Source organism: Lactuca virosa, chromosome 6 (genome assembly GCF_052849685.1).
Source record: "Lactuca virosa cultivar CGN04683 chromosome 6, Lactuca_virosa_CGN04683_v6, whole genome shotgun sequence".
NCBI lineage: Eukaryota > Viridiplantae > Streptophyta > Magnoliopsida > Asterales > Asteraceae > Lactuca > Lactuca virosa.
In genome coordinates this window covers 210,457,925-210,479,840 of record NC_136431.1, presented here as the reverse complement: position 1 = coordinate 210,479,840, position 21,916 = coordinate 210,457,925, and the positions used below count along the sequence as shown (strand labels likewise).

General features: G+C 35.9%; 1 protein-coding gene across 1 annotated transcript; it reads left to right on the top strand.

The window, feature by feature from the left end:
* The first annotated feature begins 772 nt into the window (after window positions 1–772).
* On the top strand, window positions 773–2,748 carry LOC145120187 (cytochrome P450 monooxygenase 76AD131-like). Its single transcript, XM_079056000.1, has 2 exons — window positions 773–1,836; window positions 1,945–2,748. Exons 1-2 carry the CDS (start codon window positions 883–885, stop codon window positions 2,563–2,565), a joined length of 1,575 nt encoding a protein of 524 aa, XP_078912126.1. The 5' UTR covers window positions 773–882; the 3' UTR covers window positions 2,566–2,748.
* The last annotated feature ends 19,168 nt before the right edge of the window (window positions 2,749–21,916 follow it).

The following is a 21,916-nucleotide window of genomic DNA, read 5'->3' as shown; positions in this document are numbered from 1 at the left end:
CTAAATAGTAATGACCTTTTTTTGTGGATTTTAAATTTTTAATCGAACATTTAATAGATTAAATATAAGGGAAAAAAACAAATACTATAATAATAATTTAAACCTCTCTGAATAATCTTAAGCTAACTAATTTTTTGAGCTCATTGCAATTTAAATAGTATTAGGCCAGGCCATAAAATAGCTTATCATAGTTTATAAACAAATAAACTACTTGAGATAGCCCATAATTTATTTGACAGACTTGTTGAAAAACTAGCTGCTAATTGATATTCTATCTCGTAAAAATGACGTTTGATAAAATTATCTGAAATATATAAAATGACAAAAGTATATTAGAATATTGAGTTTTTTTTATAATTAATAAATGATATATCTAAGAGAATTTAATAATAAGTTTGTTAAAATATTAGTTTGAATATTTTTAAAAATCAATTAACTTATAAGCTAATATTTTTTTTACCCAAAAACTTTTAAAAAATAACTAATTATAGTTTGCAAAAGATAAACTTTCTAGCATGTATTTACATTCTACACCTTTATTGAAACTCATTATCAATAAAAAAAAAACAAAATCAATATATTTTCACGTGAAAAGATAAAAACATCCCCATAGCTATTCTAGACAGATTCTCCCATTTTTGTTTGTTTCATGCATCTACCGTTAAACAAAGAAAGAAAATTCTTATCTTCACCAAACGTGTATTAAAACTACAATTCGGTCCAGTTCATTTGGACTTGCTGCCACCTTATTAGTGTCGTATGCTTTAGGGACACCTCATACCGGTGGTCAAAAATCCACTATTTATTTATTGCCATATATATAACAAGCTTCATAAGGTCCATATAAGACACCAGAGATAATTTTAATTCATTTATAACACAATGATTAACTACTGGTTATGGTGGTGGGAGGTCGACAACGAAAGAGACAACCTTTCCCGGAATATTCTCACAGTTTCCGTTCCAATAATACTACTTCTATGGCACAAACTGACGTCATCCTACAACAGAAACACCACACTTCCCTTGCCACCAGGTCCCTCCGGCTTACCGGTGGTAGGCTACCTCCCCTTTCTCACCTCCAATTTACACCAAAGATTCACCGACATGAGCCACCGTTATGGCCCCATATTCAGCCTGTGGCTCGGAAGAAAGTTCCATGTAGTGGTGAACTCCGTAGACCTCGCAAAAGTCGTGGCTCGTGATCTTGACCAGGCCTTTGCTAACCGGAGTCCTCCGGTCACCGCCCTAACTATCACCTACGGTGCACTGGATATCGCATGGTCCAACAACAACACCCACTGGCGTACCATGCGTAAGCTTTTGGTGAGCCAAGTTTTGAGCAATGCAAATCTTGATTCATGTCAGTGTTTTCGAACAGAAGAAGTGAGAAAGACAGTTAGAAATGTTTACGCCAAGATTGGGACGAAGGTTGATGTTAATGAAGTTGCTTTTGATACAGAACTTGAAGTTGTGACAAGCATGTTATGGGGTCGGAGTAAGTCTGGTGAAGAGAATGATCCGGGTGGTGTCTTACATGGATTCCGAGAAGTTGAGTTCAAGATAATCGAGCTTCTTGGAGCACCAAACGTATCTGATTTTATCCCGATGTTGTCATGGTTCGATCTACAGGGAAGGAAGAGAGAAATGGAGAAGCTAAAGGTTCATCTTGATCGGATTTTTGACACGATTGTGGAAGCAAGAATCAAAGCTAAAATGGAGGGAGAACTTGAGGAAAATGGAAAGAAAGATTTTCTACAAATCTTGTTGGAGATTAAAGATCAAAAAGATTCTCCAACCTCACTTAACATGGATCAAATAAAGGGCCTTCTATTTGTGCGTCGTGTTTATACTTATTATATTATTATTATTATTATTATTATTTTTTTGTAACTATTTAAGAACAAATATTCATAGTAAAATTGTTTTTCTTTTTTAAAACAGGATATCTTGACTGCAGCAACTGACACAACATCGACCATGGTGGAATGGGTGATGACTGAAATTTTGCATAATCCAGGGGTAAAGACAAAGATTCAAGAAGAGTTAACAGAGGTTTTTGGTATGAACATTGTCGAAGAACATCTTCTTCATAAACTATCATATTTAGATGCAGTCATGAAGGAGACAATGAGGGTACATCCACCACTTCCTCTCCTAATCCAAAGAAGCCCAGATGAAACTTGCAGTGTGGGTGGGTACCTTATTCCAAAGGGTAGTATCGTCTATATTAATGTTTGGGCGATTCATCATGATCCTAAGAACTGGGTGAATCCATTTGAGTTTAAGCCTGAGAGATTCTTGAAGGGAAAATGGGATTACAATGGAAACAATTTGAAGTTTTTACCATTTGGATCAGGGAGAAGAATATGCCCGGGAATCCCGTTGGGGGAGAAGATGTTGATGTATATTTTGGCATCGTTATTGCATTCATTTGAGTGGAGGTTGCCGGAAGACGATGAAAAGTTTGATCTTTCTGATGAGTTTGGAATTGTGACGAAGAAAAGGAAACCGCTTGTTGCTATACCCTCTCAAAGGCTATCAGATGGAAGCCTCTACTTATGATATAATATATTTGTAAATAAATAAGATATTCTAAGTGGACTTTAGATCTTAACTCTTAAAATCATTACTGTATAGTCCCTTGGGATTAGAGGGGAGATCGATGATGCTTGATAATTGTTGTCCCTGGTCACTCAAATTGAAATATTATTAAAGAAATAGGCATTATTGCTTATTAGTGGGTAATTTAACATATCATTGGACCCTTAATTTGACAAACAATATAAGTTTATCTTTAAATTTTGGTAAAAGATTTGGACAACAATATTTAGTCATAATTAGTCGTCAATAATGACTTTGTGTTCACCGATCACCACCCATATGAGGGCAAGTGTATACACATTACTTGTACGTGTTAAAAGCGAGGTAGTAAGTGTTGCCCATACGAGGGCAAATGTATACATCATTACTTGTATGTGTTAAAAGAGAGGTAGTAGGTGTTGCCCTCATTTGTTGGGGTCGATGATTCAAGTCCTATTTGGAACATAAATAGAACTAGGAGTAATTTTGGAATAAATTAAATTTGTCATTAAAAAACAATTTAAATGACAATGAAATAAATGCAAGTCTATAAGTAAATGCAATGAATGCCTTGTGCATAGAGTGGAGGCGGGTTAGCCGGCTTCATATTAGTACCACCGACCACACGGTTCCGTTGTGGCTAGTACCAAGAAATTTGAACCTGTCTCCACTCCTTCAAGTTGTTGCTCCTTCTTCTCTCTTTCCTATTGACAGTCATTGAATGTCTATTTTTTTTAAACCTATTACTTTTATAAACCACTTTCAACCTCTTCAAAAATCACAACTACTTCTACAACTCTCTCCAATCTTAACATATTCCATTCCAACCTTCTTTGTTCCTTTCCAACCTTCCCTATTCCATTCTAAGTGGATTCTAGTAGGTATAAATCCAAAAATATGGATTCAAGTTGTAGAAGTGGAAGCGGATCGCTAGAATTTCCAAATTTCGTTTTTGAAAGTTGAAACCCAATTCTCAAATCATCCACAATACCCACAATTTTTACCCTAATATTCTCAATTTTCCATGCAATATTCTTATAATTAATTTCAATTCAGATCAGCCAAGTTTTAATCTATCTAACAAATCACAAATTTCATCTCGAAAGCCAATTCCGTCAAACCCAAACGAAAAATCAACTAATGAAAGCGATGAAACATAACTTATACCTCAAACCTAAAAATGTATCTGGGAAGAAACCCAAAATATGGCCCAACCGTCAATGTATCCGCAGACTCAAAAGAAAAGTACAAATATGGAAACTCAGTATCTTAAAAAAACAGTGTCATAATCACTAAAAAACAGAAAATAATGACTTTATATAATTTACCATTTGTTAATTCATAAGTCCTTGATATCTACCTCTTTTAATAAATGAAACCTAAAAATGACATGTGTCGGTTTTTTAGAATGTCTCTTTGACATGTGACATTTTTCTATGATTTTTATTGTTTTCTCTTTTTGGTAACAAATCAAATTCTTTTTTTTTTGTAACAAATCAAATTCAATTCAAATTTTGAAAATACAAAATCATATCCTAATAACATTATTATGTTTATTTTGCTTAACAAATTAATTAATAATTACTTACAATCGAGAAGCTCTTGGTTTTTTTGACATTTATTATTTTTTTATCTATATAAAAGTTTTAGATATACCTGATGGGTTTTAGGTAAAACAAATAAACTAGAAAACAATTCCTAAGTTCACATGCAACCTACTTTGGATCTATGTTTTAACTATTGAACATATAACTTTGAATTGCAAAACAAGAACCCTAGAGGAGAGAGGCTAATTTCGAAATTAACAAACTAGGGTTTAGGAGTTACATACCTTTCAATTGTTATAGCAAACAATTGATAATCCTCTTGATCTTGATCTTGATCTTGATCTTCTTGGAAGCTTAGCACCACAAATGTAATGCCTCTAATGGAATCACACCCAAGAACTAGCAAGAAGGAAACTTGGAGGAGAGAGGATGGAGATAGTATGCAATTTCGGCCTTAGGGTTTCTTCCAAAGAAATCAGTGACCTCAAATGTGAGCCAGGAGGCTCCTTAAATAGCTGAGGGATCTAGGGTTTAGGGAAAACCCTAGTTATCCTTTGCTTAGGGCCTAAGCAAGATCCAAAGGCCTTATTTGGACCTCCTTCCAAGGGGGTTCTGGAACCTTCCACTCAACTATTAGTTAATTGCAAACTAGTCCCTGCACTTTATAATTAATTCTTTTAACCCCAAAATTAATTCTGATTAATTTCTGGCTAACTATTAATTAAACATAATGATTTCTAATTAATATATTAATCTTTTAACATATTAATAAATAATTTATATTAATTCGTTAATCTTATAAATTAATATCTCTCTTTTCATAATTTCCTTGTCCAGTTGCTAGGTTGAGGGCAACCCAAAAGGACTGTGCTGCTATCAATTCAAGTACATACCAATTATAGTTATGGGCTTAGACACCTAATCCAACAGTCTCCCACTTGGATAAGTCTGTAACTATAATTGCTAGCATGCCTTATAAATTTGACCAGCAAATTGTAGCTTCCAAAAGCTGCTGCCGAACTCTGACCCAGTCAGTTACGTGTCCTAAGATAAGTGATCATATAATCCTTCGTTCTGCTAGATATCCCTAGACATAAGACATGGAATGTAATCAATCTCTTTGTCCAGAATCTATGTTTCCCGATTCCTGATTTGTGATGATGTAGGACTTCTAATTGAACACATCAATTTAGTCCTGGCTGGGCCCATCACATAAGTCAACACCAAATCATCGAGGGGCCCACATATATCACTTTTCCTGTTAGGGCAAAAGGAACGAATAAACGTTGACTCATATGCTTGTATCTTTTACTCATCAAATTATGCATGACAATACGTTTTATAACACCAAGTTACTGATGCGTTTTCGTATCACCAATGCATGAGCGACTTGTAAATTACAACTCATATATCTTCGTTTCAAGATTATAAGATATTATCGTCTCAGTATTACCCGTGATGAATTCCATGAAGTGATACTCTGAGCGAGGGTTTATCCAATACTCAAATCTCAATTTCTGAGTACTCATGAACGTTGCAGCAATTCTATTGCCATGTCTATCCTTAGACAATCTATAATCCAGTTCATGACAGTCTTGATTCACTACTTACTTCCAAAAGTACGAGCGACTGTGGAGTTCGAATAATCTTATTATTCGGGAAGTAAAACATGCAAAAATGAAACACAATAATAAACAATTGACAGAAGGCAGTAACCAAACTTATAAACAATACTTTATTATTTAATCACCAAAAGTCAATTACATTTACTTGGTTACGAGTTTCAGAACAGAACTAATCTAACTGCTAAAACTAATATCATCTTTCAGTCCTATGCTCCGAGCATGCTGAATATGCTTAGCCCTACTCAGACCCTTTGTGAGGGGATTTGCTGGGTTATCTTCAGATGACACCCTCTTTACTACAAGATGGCCTTCTTCTACTCTATGTCTGATGAAATGGTACTTTCTGTCGATATGTCTGGTTTTACCATGATCTCTCGGTTCCTTTGTCAAGGCAACCGCTCCTTCATTATCGCAGAACAGTTCCATAGGCTCCTGGATGGTTGGAACAACTCCGAGATCTCCTATGAAGTTCCTCAACCAAGCTGCTTCTTTCGACGCTTCACTCACTGCTATGTACTCTGATTCACAAGTAGAATCAGCCACCGTATTTTGCTTGGAACTTTTCCAAGTAACTACTCCTCCATTCAGTAAAAATACCCAGCCTGACTGAGAACGGAAGTTATCTCTATCCGTCTGAAAGCTGGCATCACTGTAACCATCTACTCTCAAAGTATCAGTGCCACCAAGCACAAGGACCCAGTCCTTTGTCCTTCGCAAATACTTGAGTATATTCTTAACTGCTATCCAATGAGCTCTACCTGGGTTTCCCTGATAGCGACTGACCATGCTCAAAGCAAATGCCACATCAGGGCGAGTACATGTCATAGCGTACATGATCGATCCGACAGCGGAAGCATAAGGTACACGACTCATGTCATCTATTTCCTCATCTGTACTCGGGCATTGAGTCTTACTCAATTTGGTATTGCTCTGGATAGGTAGCTCTCCCTTCTTGGAATTTTCCATACTAAACCTCTTTAGTACCTTATCCAAGTATGTGCTCTGACTAAGTCCAATTAGTCTCTTCTTTCTATCTCTCAATATCCTAATCCCAAGAATATAGGCAGCTTCTCCAAGGTCTTTCATGGCAAAACACTTTCCAAGCCAAGACTTAACTTCTTTCAAGGTTGGAACGTCGTTACCAATGAGTAATATGTCATCGACATACAACACCAGAAAAGTTACTATACTCCCACTAGCCTTGATATACACACAGAACTCATCTTCACTTCTAGAGAAACCAAACTCTTTGACTTTCTCATGGAAGCAAAGATTCCAACTGCGAGATGCTTGTTTCAATCCATAAATGGATTTCTCAAGCTTGCACACTCTATTGGGGAACTTTGCATCAACAAAACCCTCTGGCTGACTCATGTAAACATCTTCAGCCAACTTCCCATTAAGGAAATCAGTTTTGACATCCATCTGCCAGATTTCATAATCATGAAAGGCAGCTATGGCGAGCAATATCCTAATAGATTTAATCTTAGCCACTGGCGAGAATGTCTCATCATAGTCAACCCCTGGGGTTTGAGTGAAACCTTTTGCAACCAGTCGAGCCTTGAATGTGTGCACATTTCCATCCATGTCTGTCTTCTTCTTGAAGATCCATTTGCACCCAACTGTCTTACGACCTGGTGCATTATCAACCAAATTCCAAACTTGGTTGTCATACATGGACTTAATCTCACTGTCCATTGCCTCTTTCCACTTGGAAGCCTCTGGGCCTGTCATTGCTTCCTTATAAGTGACTGGTTCATTTAAGTTTACCAGTGTTCTGTCACTTATGAATGTGTCACCATCTGAAGTAATATGAAAACCATACAAATCAGGTGGCACACTCACCCTAGTGGATCTTCTAAGAGGTAATGAGTTATCGATTGGTTCAACAGGAACTGTTTCCTCTGGTTGAGTGCTAGTGTCATCTAAGGTTCCTTCATTGGCTGACTCTTGAATTTCTTCAAGGTCAATAGTGCTCCCACTGTCCTCTTTGAATATGAGCTCTCTTTCAAGAAAGACTCCTCTTCGTGCTACAAAGACCACGTTCTCACTAGGCCTGTAGAACAAATATCCAAAAGACTGCTTTGGGTAACCAATGAAAACACATTTCTCACTTCTAGCTGCTAGCTTGTCGTGAGTCTCTCGTCTTACGAAAGCTTCACAACCCCAGACTTTAATATGTGCTAACGAGGGAACTTTCCCTGTCCACATTTCCTGAGGTGTTTTGGCAACCTTCTTTGTAGGGACAAGATTGAGGATGTGGGCGGCTGTCTCTAAGGCATACCCCCAGAAGTGAATGGGAAGCGAAGCCCGACTCATCATAGAACGAACCATGTCTAACAAGGTTCGATTACGCCTCTCAGCTACACCATTTAACTGTGGTGTCCTAGGAGGAGTCAATTGTGAGACTATCCCACATTCTTTCAGATAGTCGTTAAACTCGATACTAAGATACTCCCCGCCTCTATCGGATCTAAGTATCTTTATCTTTCTGCCCAATTGATTTTCGACTTCATGCTTAAACTCTTTGAACTTTTCAAAAGTTTCTGACTTATGCTTGATCAAGTAGATATATCCATATCTACTATAATCGTCAGTGAAAGTCACATAGAATCGATTAGCATCTCTTGTAGTTGATCTGAAGGGCCCACACACATCTGTGTGTATGAGATCCAACAGACCTTCACCTCTTTCACAAGACCCTGTGAATGGTGATTTTGTCATCTTTCCCAAAAGACAAGATTCACACATATCATCTAATTTTAGGTCAAATGATTCCAACACTCCATCCTTTTGGAGTTGGGCTATGCGTTTCTTGTTAATGTGTCCAAGACGACAATGCCACAAGCATGCCTTGTCTACACTATTAGACAAGTCAATATTAAGTACACTATTTCCTAAGCTATCAACACAAGTCACTGTTTCATACACACCATCACAAGGTAAAGCTTCAAACATAAAAACACCATTCTTATAAACAGAAATTGAACCATTCAAATCATTAAAAGAATATTTGAAACCTTGTCTGAACAATGCATGAAATGAAATAATGTTTCTCGTCATCTCAGACGAATAGCAACAATTTATTAAATCTAATCTAACATCATTGCTAAGCAGAAGTTGATAAACTCCGATCTTGGTCACTGGTGAAGACTTTCTGTTTCCCATGATCAAGTTTATCCTTCCTCGCTCTATCTCCTCACTTTCCTTTAGTCCCTGCCGAAGATGGCTTCACTTTTCCATCCTTGATATCTTGCAGATATTGTGGGCAAGATCTCTTCCAATGCCCCTTTTGATTGCAGTAAAAGCAAACGACCTCTTTTGGATCAGAAACATGGGGAGTGGAACCATTGGGCTTAGCCTTTGGGCCATTGCTAGATGACCCAGCTTGAGCCTTGCTCTTCTAGTTTTGCTTGGGTGGACCTTTCCTCTTTTTCCCCTTTCCCTGTCCAATAGCCAATACAGGGGCACTTGTAGGCGTGGAGGGTATACTTTTACCCTTCATTCCTGCTTCAGCTGTCTGCAACAAGTTGTGCAATTGGGCCAAAGTCTGCTCAGTATCGTTCAAATGGTAAGTTAGAATAAACTGACCATAACAATCAGGTAGTGAGTTCAAGACCATGTCAATGGCCAATTCCTCATCAAAGTGAATGTTGAGCTTGACCAAACGCTCTATGTAGCGTTGCATTCTTTGCACATGTGACACAACTGACTCCCCCTCTTTCATCTTGCAAGCCATGAGTGACTTGACTACTTCAAACTTTTCTTGACGAGCTCGCTTATGGTACTTTTCCATAAGGTCCTTGTTCATCTCGAAAGGCCAGTAATCCTCATAGTACCTCTGCAGTTCAGGGGACATGGTTGCCACCATGATACATGCCACTTTGGTAGCATCATCGTAATGTTTCTTGTAGGCAGCTAGATCTTCAGGAGTAGCTTCAGACTCATCAAGCTCTTTGAGCTCCTTTTCAAGAACATATTCTTTGTTCTCAAAACGAAAAGCCATCTTGATGTTGCGCATCCAATTGTTATAGTTAGAGCCATCCATAACGACTTTGGAGCAGATATTGAGCAAAGAGAAGTTCTGGTTGGAGGAGGATGAAGCATAAGTGTTTCCAGGAGTAGACATCTGAAAAGAAAGAAAGTTTTAGTTAGATTTCAAGATACCTCAATATAATAACCCAAAGATAAAATATCAAGGTTAGGATCCAACTATGAAGATTCACAACTTAGAAATGGGATGCCGAGATCCAAGTGTAAATTTCATAAAGGTAGGTGAATGACGATTCACCAATTCCACCATTAGACGAAACAAACGAAGTGAAATTCCTAATTCTTTTGAGATACATTGAAACTATTCAACCATTAAAGCATGCAATGTCATGGATTAGCATACTTTTCACATTTTTCCTAAAGTAACTAGAGTTGGGATTTTAAAAATAATGTTCTAGTACTTTCTTTAATGTCATTATACTTTTAATGAGAAGTAGTTGTCCTATCAAATCCGTTCTGCTAACGACCCTCCACTAATCAAGGAAGCGGTGGGTGAGAGTGGACACCCATTCAACTACCATTTTATAGGCAGTTTCCTTATACCCCCTTATAGATTAGCTTCGTGAATGAGGCATACTAGCGATTTGACTGACCATATTCTTATACATATATAATATTATACTTTTAATCATAATACATATATAGGGTGTGTTTTAAAACATTTTAAAACTTCAAGGGTTTATATAAATTTCGAAATTCAAACTATTAAATTTAAATTTAAATAAACCAATTAACTAGATTTAATATTTATCTTTTAATTAACTATTAATCAAATTATTAAATCTTGTAAGGATTATCTAATTAAATTAATCAATTAATTTAATCCTAATCCTTATCCATCTAAATTTCGAAAAATAGGGTAGGGATAATTATCCAATTAATCTAATTAAGTAACAATTATCCAAAACAAGAAACCCTAAAACTTCTAGCAATTTCGAAATTTACAAGGGAGGAGGCTAGGGTTTTCAAAACCGTAACCCTAATTTCGATTAGGGTTCTTTGAGGCTAGGGTTTTCGAAAAAACCCTTTTATCCAAAACCCTAGAAATCGAAAATTTGGCCTTTAGGGTTTAATAGCTATAAACCCTAATTTGCAATTCAACAATTATAGCAATTCAATTTAAAACAAACAATGGCTATGATACCACTGATGGGTTTTAGGTAAAACAAATAAACTAGAAAACAATTCCTAAGTTCACATGCAACCTACTTTGGATCTATGTTTTAACTATTGAACATATAACTTTGAATTGCAAAACAAGAACCCTAGAGGAGAGAGGCTAATTTCGAAATTAACAAAATAGGGTTTAGGAGTTACATACCTTTCAATTGTTATAGCAAACAATTGATAATCCTCTTGATCTTGATATTGATCTTCTTGGAAGCTTAGCACCACAAATGTAATGCCTCTAATGGAATCACACCCAAGAACTAGCAAGAAGGAAACTTGGAGGAGAGAGGATGGAGATAGTATGCAATTTTGGCCTTAGGGTTTCTTCCAAAGAAATCAGTGACCTCAAATGTGAGCCAGGAGGCTCCTTAAATAGCTGAGGGATCTAGGGTTTAGGGAAAACCCTAGTTATCCTTTGCTTAGGGCCTAAGCAAGATCCAAAGGCCTTATTTGGACCCCTTGGAGGAAATCTCTAGGGTTTCCCCTAAGAATTTCGTCCACCTCCTTCCAAGGGGGTTCTGGAACCTTCCACTCAACTATTAGTTAATTGCAAACTAGTCCCTGCACTTTATAATTAATTCTTTTAACCCCAAAATTAATTCTGATTAATTTCTGGCTAACTATTAATTAAACATAATGATTTCTAATTAATATATTAATCTTTTAACATATTAATAAATCATTTATATTAATTCATTAATCTTATAAATTAATATCTCTCTTTTCATAATTTCCTTGTCCAGTTGCTAGGTTAAGGGCAACCCAAAAGGACTGTGCTGCTATCAATTCAAGTACATACCAATTATAGTTATGGGCTTAGACACCTAATCCAACAATACCGACTGTGGTTTCCACGGGTTATAACCTACTGAGAGTTATATAAGTACAATAGTGTTTTTGTTTTCTTACTCAAAAAAATTGAAAGAATTATGGGTGAACATGGTACGATACCATTTTTTTAAACCGTGTACTGCACCAACTATAATTGTCACAAAAATTTTGGTACCATTACCGTACCAAGTATACATGATATAAGCTAGTTTGGTTGGTACAAATTGATAATAATACATACCAATATCTTTCTAATTTTCAATTTTAATAGTTAAAAATGAGCAACAACATTGACCGATTTTGTTATCTAATTAAAAAAATTAGTATAATAATTATTACAATATACTATCCATCACTCAAAAATATATATTGGAATAGATATTGAACCTCTTTTAGGGGCTGTTTGATTTCTTTCTGACCGAGTCCGGTCAGACATTTTCACTGACTCGGTTCGGTCAGTGTGTTTGATACCATCTATTTTACAGCTTACTCGGTCCACAGTCCATGACGCTCTGATTCGGTTTGCTGGAAAAAAGAAGCTGACTGAAAAATGGACGCCTTTTGCCCTTGCCCTTGACGCATGCATTGCATCTCCTTCAATCGACCCATGAAGTTTTTCCTTCCACTACCACCCGTCCTCATTCCAAAAAACACGATTTCTCTTCTTCTTTCCCTTAACAAACGACCAGATCGCTCATCCAAAAAAAAAACACAACGAATCTCCTTCTTCAGCGCCGACTCTCTTTTGCTCATGTTATCGCTATCTTCATCTAGCAATTAACGATCTCACCAAGTCCGACGGTATGCAATCATTCTTCTTTTTATGCAATTCAGTTTCGTCCATCTTCATGATTTTCTCCCTTTATTTATCTCAGTTTTCTGGATTCACTTAAATTCTCTTGACATGGATTTGTTTGGAGCTTTGTAGTTCGTGGATTTGCCCTGATTTTGAACACAGATCACACAAGGTGTTATGAAATTATTCTTAATTACTATGAAATTAAATTGTGTGTGAGTTCTAATTAAACAACTCTCACCTCTATTTTGCTATGGCTTTTGAGTTCTGATCATGATGTTGATTCTTTCATCATACATTGATTTTGATTTCTTTCTTTATATATCAGTTTCGATGAAAATAATTGGTTATTAAAATAAAATATATAGACTCCGTTATAATATAACATATCAACCAATCATCGTGTTAGGATGATGATGATGAATAAGATTCATCTTTTAAGTCTTCTCGTCTCCTAAATGTATTGAGTGACTTGATGATGCTTCTATGGATACATTGTTAGATAAGCACAATCAGAAAAGAGGCTTTTTGTTTCCGTCTCTAAAATTGGGCTCTTTGATAGTAGTTATTTTACTTATGTGTTTGTTTGTGATGAGCCAAATATATAAAAGTATTGTGGATTATTGAGTATTAACAGTTGGTGTTTGCTAATACTATTAGGATTTGGTGGAGGGTGGTGAAGATTGTGTGAGCAGTGTTCCAACGGAGATTAATTTTTGTTGGTGATCGATCTATTTTTATAGCACAATAAATTGTACTAAATATGTTGAATTGATGTATAATTGTCCACGAATGACACTACTTTGATGAAATGTTATACATTATGTGCAGGCAACTACTTAGTGCTAAAAGTGTGCGGAACTTGGAAGAAATACGCGCAAAAAGGAGGCTAACAAGCATGGGAGACGAATTGGTAAAGGAATGAAGAAAAAAGGTGCTGAGAAATTTGACCACTCTTCAAGGTTTTGATCATATCTCAAGATCTGGAGCTCCAATTGACATGAATGAAGAAGTTTCGGAAACCAAAAAAAGTTTGCTACAACTTTCATGTTTTGCGTTTTTACCTGTTCTAGCGTTTTCATCCCCAAAAAGGGCACCAAAGATGAAGGACGTCCTAGAACGTGTCTAAGACGCCACCTAGGACGCCTACATGTTTTCGTCCATCTTCATGATTTTCTCCCTTTATTTATCTCAGTTTTCTAGATTCACTTAAATTCTCTTGACATGGATTTTTTTGGAGCTTTGTAGTTCGTGGATTTGCCCTGATTTTGAACACAGATCACACAAGGTATTATGAAATTATTCTTAATTACTATGAAATTAAATCGTTTGTGAGTTCTAATTAAACAACTCTCAGCTCTATTTTGCTATGGATTTTGAGTTCTGATCATGATGTTGATTCTTTCATCATACATTGATTTTGATTTCTTTCTATATATATATATATATATATATATATATATATATATATATCAGTTTCGATGAAAATAATTGGTTATTAGAATAAAATATATAGACTCCATTATAATATAACATATCAACCAATCATCGTGTTAGGATGATGATGATGATGATGAAGGTTCATCTTTTAAGTCTTCCCATCTCCTAAATGCATTGAGTGACTTGATGATGCTTCCACGGATATGTTGTTAGATAAGCACAATCAGAAAAGAGACTTTTTGTTTCTGTCTCTAAAATTGGGCTCTTTGATAGTAGTTATTTTTATTAAGTGTTTGTTTGTGATGAGCCAAATATATAAAAGTATTGTGGATTATTGAATATTAACAGTTGGTGTTTGCTAATACTATTAGGATTTTGTGGAGGGTGGTGAAGATTGTGTGAGCAGTGTTCCAACGGAGATTAATTTTTGCTGGTGATCGATCCATTTTTATAGCACAATATATTGTATTAAATATGTTGAATTGATGTATAATTGCCCACGAATGACACCACTTTGATGAAATGTTATACATTATGTGCATGCAACTACTTAGTGCTAAAAGTGGGCGGAACCTGGAAGAAATACGCGCAAAAAGGAGGCTAACAAGCATGAGAGACGAATTGGTAAAGGAATGAAGAAAAAAGGTGCTGAGAAATTTGACCACTCTTCAATGTTTTGATCATATCTCAAGATCTGGAGCTCCAATTGACATGAATGAAGACGTTTTGGAAACCAAAAAAAGTTTGCTACAACTTTCATGTTTTGCGTTTTTGCCTGTTCTAGCGTTTTCATCCCCAAAAAGGGCACCAAAGATGAAGGACGTCCTAGAACGCGTCTAAGACGCCACCTAGGACGCCTACCTGTTTTAGGCCGTTTTCAAGTGCAAATCAAGGATGGCAGAAGGCATGTAAAACGTCCAAAGGACGCCCCGACGTCCTACACAACGTCTAAGACGCCTACTAGGACGCCAACGCGGAAAAAGACCCGACAATCAGTTTTTCAGCACCTATTTAAAGGGATTAAATCCTAATCGACTTTGGACTTCTCCCCTGCGATTTTCCCCAGTTTTGGATGGTTTCAAACACGTTCAAAGCTTCTCCAAACACATTTTTGATTATCAATTTCCAAATCTGAGGCTACGAATCATCAAGTACACAATCATTCAACTTTTAAAAATCGTTCAAAAGGTGGATCTACATCAATTCTGTCAAGTTCCATAATTGATTACTTTCTTCCCAAGGTCCTGTGGTTCTATGCTTTAATGATTATCAAACATCATTAGCTTTATGATTCTTATTTTCTTTATAGATCTTACATTAGATTTCATTGTTTTTATCTTAGTTGTGTTTTTTGTGAATTTTATGGAAGACTAAATCATTAGGGGTACTTCCGAGAATGTTTAGGATTATTTGATGAATGTGTTTTGATTATTACTTCTATTCCAATCCACTTTAGTTATTGTTTGTTCTTAAAGTTATGATTTTGATTAATGAAAATTGAAGTTGAGTATTATTTATATGTTTGATTTTACAATTAAGATATATTGTCAAATTCACTAATCGTGTCGAGTTCATATAGTTTAGGAACTAAGACGATCGGTTGAATCAACATACACTATTCCAAACTTGTGATTTTAAATGCTAAACATTATAAGGTAACCATAGGACACAATATTGCTAAACCACTCATTGTTCCTAATCCAATTAGACATAGGGAGTAAGACAATTACTTGAAATAACATATTGTGTGCCAAATGTTATTTATCGCATATTAATTGACCTTAGTTATGTTTTCATAATTAAATTGGAATTTAAGGGAAGATAACCACGTGACTCTTAATCATCTGACACTGAAACATAAGTAACCTTATTTTTCTCATTGCTAATCCTTTGGAATATAAAGTTTCTAGTTTTTATTTAAATCTTAGCCTAAATATTTTTTTCGTGACAATTGCAAGTACTCACTCTTTCTTTCTGACTATTCTAACACAAAGTTTGACCACAAACTCCTCGCGGATTCGACCCGACTTACCCTATCTACTTAGGTTAGTTGGTTTATTTTTGACCGAGACAACGACCTCGATCAGCTGGAAAGAAATTAGAAGATGGAAAAACTCTTGCCAACAAATCCCAACAAAAGGATAAAAGAGATTGACCAAAAAGTATGTCAAAGGTGACAAAGGCACACACATGTTACCTCCCATTTGGATTCAGTTTAATTTGGTCTATCATATTGAACGTTGTGTTGAATTAATATTTGTCAACTTAAAATAATATGTTTACATATTGTCAAAGTGAAAAACAATTGTATAATGTTCTCTAATAATGGTCTAATCTACATTATTATTTTTATTTTATCGAATACATTATACATTTCGTTGTATTTTACCCAAAATCACAATTGACAGGTTCAATTTAAAGGAATTATTATAAAAAATATTGTTTGAGGGTAATATAGTTATTTTGCACAGTCAGTCAGATGCAAAATCAAACAACAAGTTTCAATCAGAAGTTAACTCAGTCAGAACTTCTAACTCAATCAACTTCTAACCCAGTTAGCTATAACCCAATTAGCAACTATCAAACGACCCTTAATGTGATTTACCAACACAAATAATATTTTAAAATCAAGGAAGTAAAATATTGTTTAATTTGGTATTATTTGTCTAATCATATCATATGTTACTCAATCAAATTGCTTATAGTTACAATATTTTAAAAAAGATATGATTTTTTTTTGTGTCCCCTCTTTTTACCACTTATGTTTGTTTTCTTGGAGAAAATGACAAAAGTCCTTAAATTATTTAAAATTCATTACTAGTAACCACTAATTTCACAAAAATCAAGTTAACAAATTGTTTAGATTTTTACTTTCATCTACATTTCTATTTGATAAACTTGTTTTTTTAATTTAAATTTTGTAGAAGAGTTCAATAAAAATATTGTAATTAAATAAAACATCGTCATGTTTATTAAAAAATATAATTAGTTGCAAAAAATTATTAAGGGCATTTCTGTCATATTAAGAAATTTATTTTCCAATTCATTTCTGAAATCAACAAACCAAACAGAAAATAGGTCTCATTCCATGTCAACCAAACACATTGCAACTTATAGTACATTCAGATTCCAATTCTTTTCATAGATTTCATTCCTTCCAAAAACATTCTGCGAACCAAATGTCCCCTAAGGATAAATATTATTTCAATTTTTATAATATATTTCAATTAGTAATTATGTTTGACATCTTTTCAATAAAATATTCTACCAAAAATTTTACTTATGAACACAAGCTTTATTGATTAAAAATAGAGGCAAATAACTTTATAATAGTATGAAATATGTTAAAAATAAATGAAAGTAATGTATACATGCTGCTCTTACATGACGGTGACAAACAAACCCGATAATGACCTGTAAACTCGTTTATATATATGACATGTAAACTCGAATATGGTCACCCATGAACACGATTATATACGCATGACCCGCAAACTTTTAAACCTGTATAAGAAAAGGCACGTTTAATCTTTTAATTATACGGTTTGGATCCGGGTCACGTTTTCTGACCAATCAATCCACCAACTCGTGACCCACAAACCTGAATGTATAGAATTTGTAGAAAAGAATAATTGTGTTCATTAACAAAGCTAGGAGCTTAAACACATAAAAGTTCTAAAGAGATAAGTACACAATTCAAATAAGGATAACAACTAAAAAAGCTAATGATGTGGAGAAAACAATGTGAACTCCTTCACTCCCCCTCAAGCTGAGCATGTAAGTCTCGAATGCCAACCTTGGTAAGCAAAGTACGTAATCTCTCAGCTCCTAAAGCTTTCGTGAAGAGATCTGCTACTTGTGACTTTGTATCAACGTAGACAAGCTTGACTTCTTTGGTTTCAAGACGCTCCTTAACGAAATAACAATCCATTTCCACATGCTTTGTTCGTTCATGGAAAATTGGATTACTAGCAATGTGTCATGTAGCTTGGTTGTCACATAAGAGAGGAGTAGGACCTGACTGATGAGCCTGTAAGATTTGTAACAACCAATGCAACAAAAGAACTTTACTAACGGTAATGGCCATAGCTCGATACTCAGCTTCAACTAATGAGCGTGAAACCACAGTTTGCTTCTTGGTTTTCCAAGAAGTTGGAGCTCCTCCCAGAAGCAGCAAGTAACCAGTTCTCGAGCGCCTTGTGAAGCTGCACCCTAGCCAATCTACATCAAAATAATCAAGGAGATCCAAATCACCATTTTTTGGAATGAGAATGCCTTGACCAGGTATCTCCTTTAGGCAGCGGAGTATCCGAAAGGCAGCATTCATGTGTTGTTCCCTGGGATCTGACACAAACTGGCTGAGTATGTTAACTGCATAGGCTATATCCGCCCTAGTTGCTTGAAGATAAAATAGTCTCCCAATCAAACGATGATATCGATTAGCTTCAACACGAGGGCTATCATCACACTGATCCAATTGTAAATTTTGTTCCATAAGAAAAGAGCTGGGTCTGCAACCTGTCATCCCACTATCTTCAAGAATATTAAGAGTATATTTGCGTTGGATGAGAACAATCCCATCAATTGTCTTTGCAACCTCAATCCCGAGAAAATACTTCAAAAGGCCCAAGTCCTTAATGTTAAAGTGTTTATCAAGTTGACTCTTTATGTCTTGTATTTTTGAAGCATCATTGCCAGTAATGATTACATCATCCACGTAGATCAGGGCTGCAATGAAGAATTTTTCCTTCTTGTATATGAACAACGAAACATCTGCATGAGACTATTGAAAATTCAAATGGATCAATGTTTCCGTGAACTTTTGGTACCAGTTATGCGAAGCCTATTTGAGACCATAGAGTCACTTTCTCAGTGTTCATACTCTTGTATAACATTTCTTTGCAAATCCCTCCGGTACCTTCATGTAGACTTCTTCATGGAGATCCCCATGAAGAAAGGCGTTGTTAACCTCTAACTGATGAATTATCCAATCTTTTTTAGTTGCCACAGTTAGCAAGGTTCGAACTGTGACCAGCTTAGCCACCGGTGTAATGGTATCATGAAAGTCAATTCCTTCTTTCTGATTGAACCGCTTTGCAACTAATCTGGCCTTTTAGCGTTCGATTTTCCTGCTTGGCTTGAACTTGATCTTGTAAACCCACTTGGATCCAATAGCGCGTTTTCCCGCTGGTAATGGCTGGAGGGTCCACGTTCTGTTTTCTTCAAGGGCCTTTATTTCCTTTTGCATGGCCTCACGCCACATTTCATCTCGTGTAACTTCTTTGAAGCTTCTTGGCTTAGTGACTGAGGTAATGGCAGATAAGAATGCTTTATGCAGAAAAATTGTTATAAGAAACATAGTTAGCAATAGAATAAGTTGTCGATTCTCTTTGACTGTGTGTTGGCTATGCATTGTCAACCAAAGGTGGTAGGTTGAATTGGAAGTGTTCAAGCCTTTTTGGTTATGTTCGGATTCTTTTCTCCCTTTGAGGTTGATTACCATTTTCACTACTACCCCCCACTTCTTGACCAGTCTCATCACGTGTATCGTTATTAGGTTGTAAGTTATCATCAACCTCTTTCTCGACTAAAACTTCACTAAGGTCATCTTGATGATCTTCAATATCTTCATAATCCAAATCACGTAAGTTAAAAGGAGGTTCAACTTTGTAGGCTTCAAGATGATTCTTGGCTTTAGCAAAAGGAAATGTTTCTTTAAAAAATTTGATGTCCATAGAAACCACAACTTTTTTATTTTTAAAATCATAAATACGATATCCTTTTTGTCCTGGTGGGTAGCCAACAAAGAAACCAGGTCTCCCCCTCATTTTAAACTTATCTCCCTTTGTTTATGTCTTTCTAAAATAAGCAAGACACCCAAACACCTTCATGTGTTGATAATCTGGTTTTTGTTTAAAAAGAATCTCAAAGGGTGTTTTGTGTCCAATTAATTTTGAAGTTAATCTATTAATGATGTAAGTGGCTGTGAAGATGCATTCTTCCCAAAATTTGATAGGTAACATGGCTTCAAATCTTAAAGCTCTATCAACTTCCAGTAAATGGCAGTGTTTCCTTTCGACAACACCATTTTGTTAGGGTGTGTAAGCACAACTGGTCTCTAAAAGAATTCCTCCAGAAGCATAATACTCACTCATGAAACTAGAAGTAAATTCTCCCCCATTATCACTTCTAATTCTTTTAACTCTTTTCCCAAATTGAGTTTTCACCATGTTAGAAAAGTTTATGAGACAATTAATTTCTTTATGTTTATGTTTGATAAGATAGACTCATATACTCCTACTAAAATAATCTACTATTGTCAAAAAAATAACGTGCACCAGTGAGAGATGTGGTACGATAGTTTCCCCATATATCACAATGCAATAAATCAAAGCACTCAATAGTTTTAATAAATGAACTAGGAAAGGAAAGCCTTGTATGTTTAGCCTTTACACGTCAATCACAATTCTTATTTTTTAAAACAAATGTAAAATTCTTCAAAAACTCAACTCGATGAAGCTTGTATTCCGAAGCATGTTCTTTTGTGCCAAATCTCCACATCAGGTGTGACTCACATAGCTTTCATTTTCTCTACAACAAAATCCATTCGATAGAGATCCTCCTTACACTTACCCACACCAATCAAGTTCCTCGTTTCTAATCCATGTGCCACACATAAGTCAGGAAAGAAAGTTACATCACAATTATGTTCTTTTGTCAAGCGACTAACTGATAACAAACTACAGGTAAACTTTGGGATATGCAACACCCCTTCAATTTTCACCCACCCGGTAAAACACAATTCCCTTTTCCTTCAACATGAATTGAGTCCCCATTGGGTATATGTGACATCCCCATTTTCACGGCCAGAAAAGACCGATTTTTGTTTATGCTTTATAAAAATCAGAGTACCTCTTTTAATAAAATTGTTGCGGAATTTGTTCCCAGAAAAACATGATAAAATATTTAACTAAGTATATATATACATCCATTCATACAAAGGGTCAGTATCATACCAGAACAGAACAAAAGTATTAAGATTGTGGAACAGCACAACTAGGCTTAGGGACATATAGTCAAATCTGGGTGAATGTAGCCTGATCAACTACATTTTCCAAGGAGTGACTAGCATGTGCCTAAGAAGTGTTGTGGTGTTGCCGCAAGTCTAAAAACTTACCAACACTACTACAAGAGCATTAGAACAAGAATACTATAGGAGTATTCTGCATTACTATGAATTACATATGTGAGAACTAAAAAGGTCTTTACTAGTAGGGCGATAGTTGCTAAGTGGATACGCTAAGGTTACATGCAACTAGGACGCTATAGACTCAGAATCTGTGACCTTTGCTTTACTTCCTGTTCCTTGTTTGGTTGTGGATTTAGAGTTAGGGTCACTTATTCGAAGGTCTATCTCGCCTTAATTACATGTAATTAGTATGCACTATGCAAGTATCGAAGTAACTGGTAAAGATCATCTTATAAGTATCTTAGATTAGTACGCCTATTAACTATTCTTTCCCTATTCTCGCATAGATAGCATGGCTGGCTTCCACCTTCCCGGCGATCCGTATTATCCGAACCAAGGCATTGGAGGATGGCTTGATGAAGAGCTAGAAGATGATCACCAAATCCATTTGGATGATCACCGTGCAGAAGGATTTTCGGATAGCTCCGACTCTGAACCAGAAGTCAACAACCTACCCCCAGTAGCTCCAAACCCCAACCCCCGTCCGACATTTCAAGGTCCCACTCCCATGTGGGCAACAACCTTGAATCTATGGAGTGATGAACAGGGTCAGCCTTTACCTTTCAACGGAGACCGAAGCTTTTACAACATAAGCGAGGGAGGTTCAGCTGACCGAGTCTTG

Coding starts and splice junctions, on each gene's coding strand:
- LOC145120187 (XM_079056000.1), top strand. CDS start 883: ATGATTAACTACTGGTTATGGTGGTGGGAGGTCGACAACGAAAGAGAC. Junction 1,837..1,944: donor AAATAAAGGGCCTTCTATTT/GTGCGTCGTGTT, acceptor TTTTTAAAACAG/GATATCTTGACTGCAGCAAC.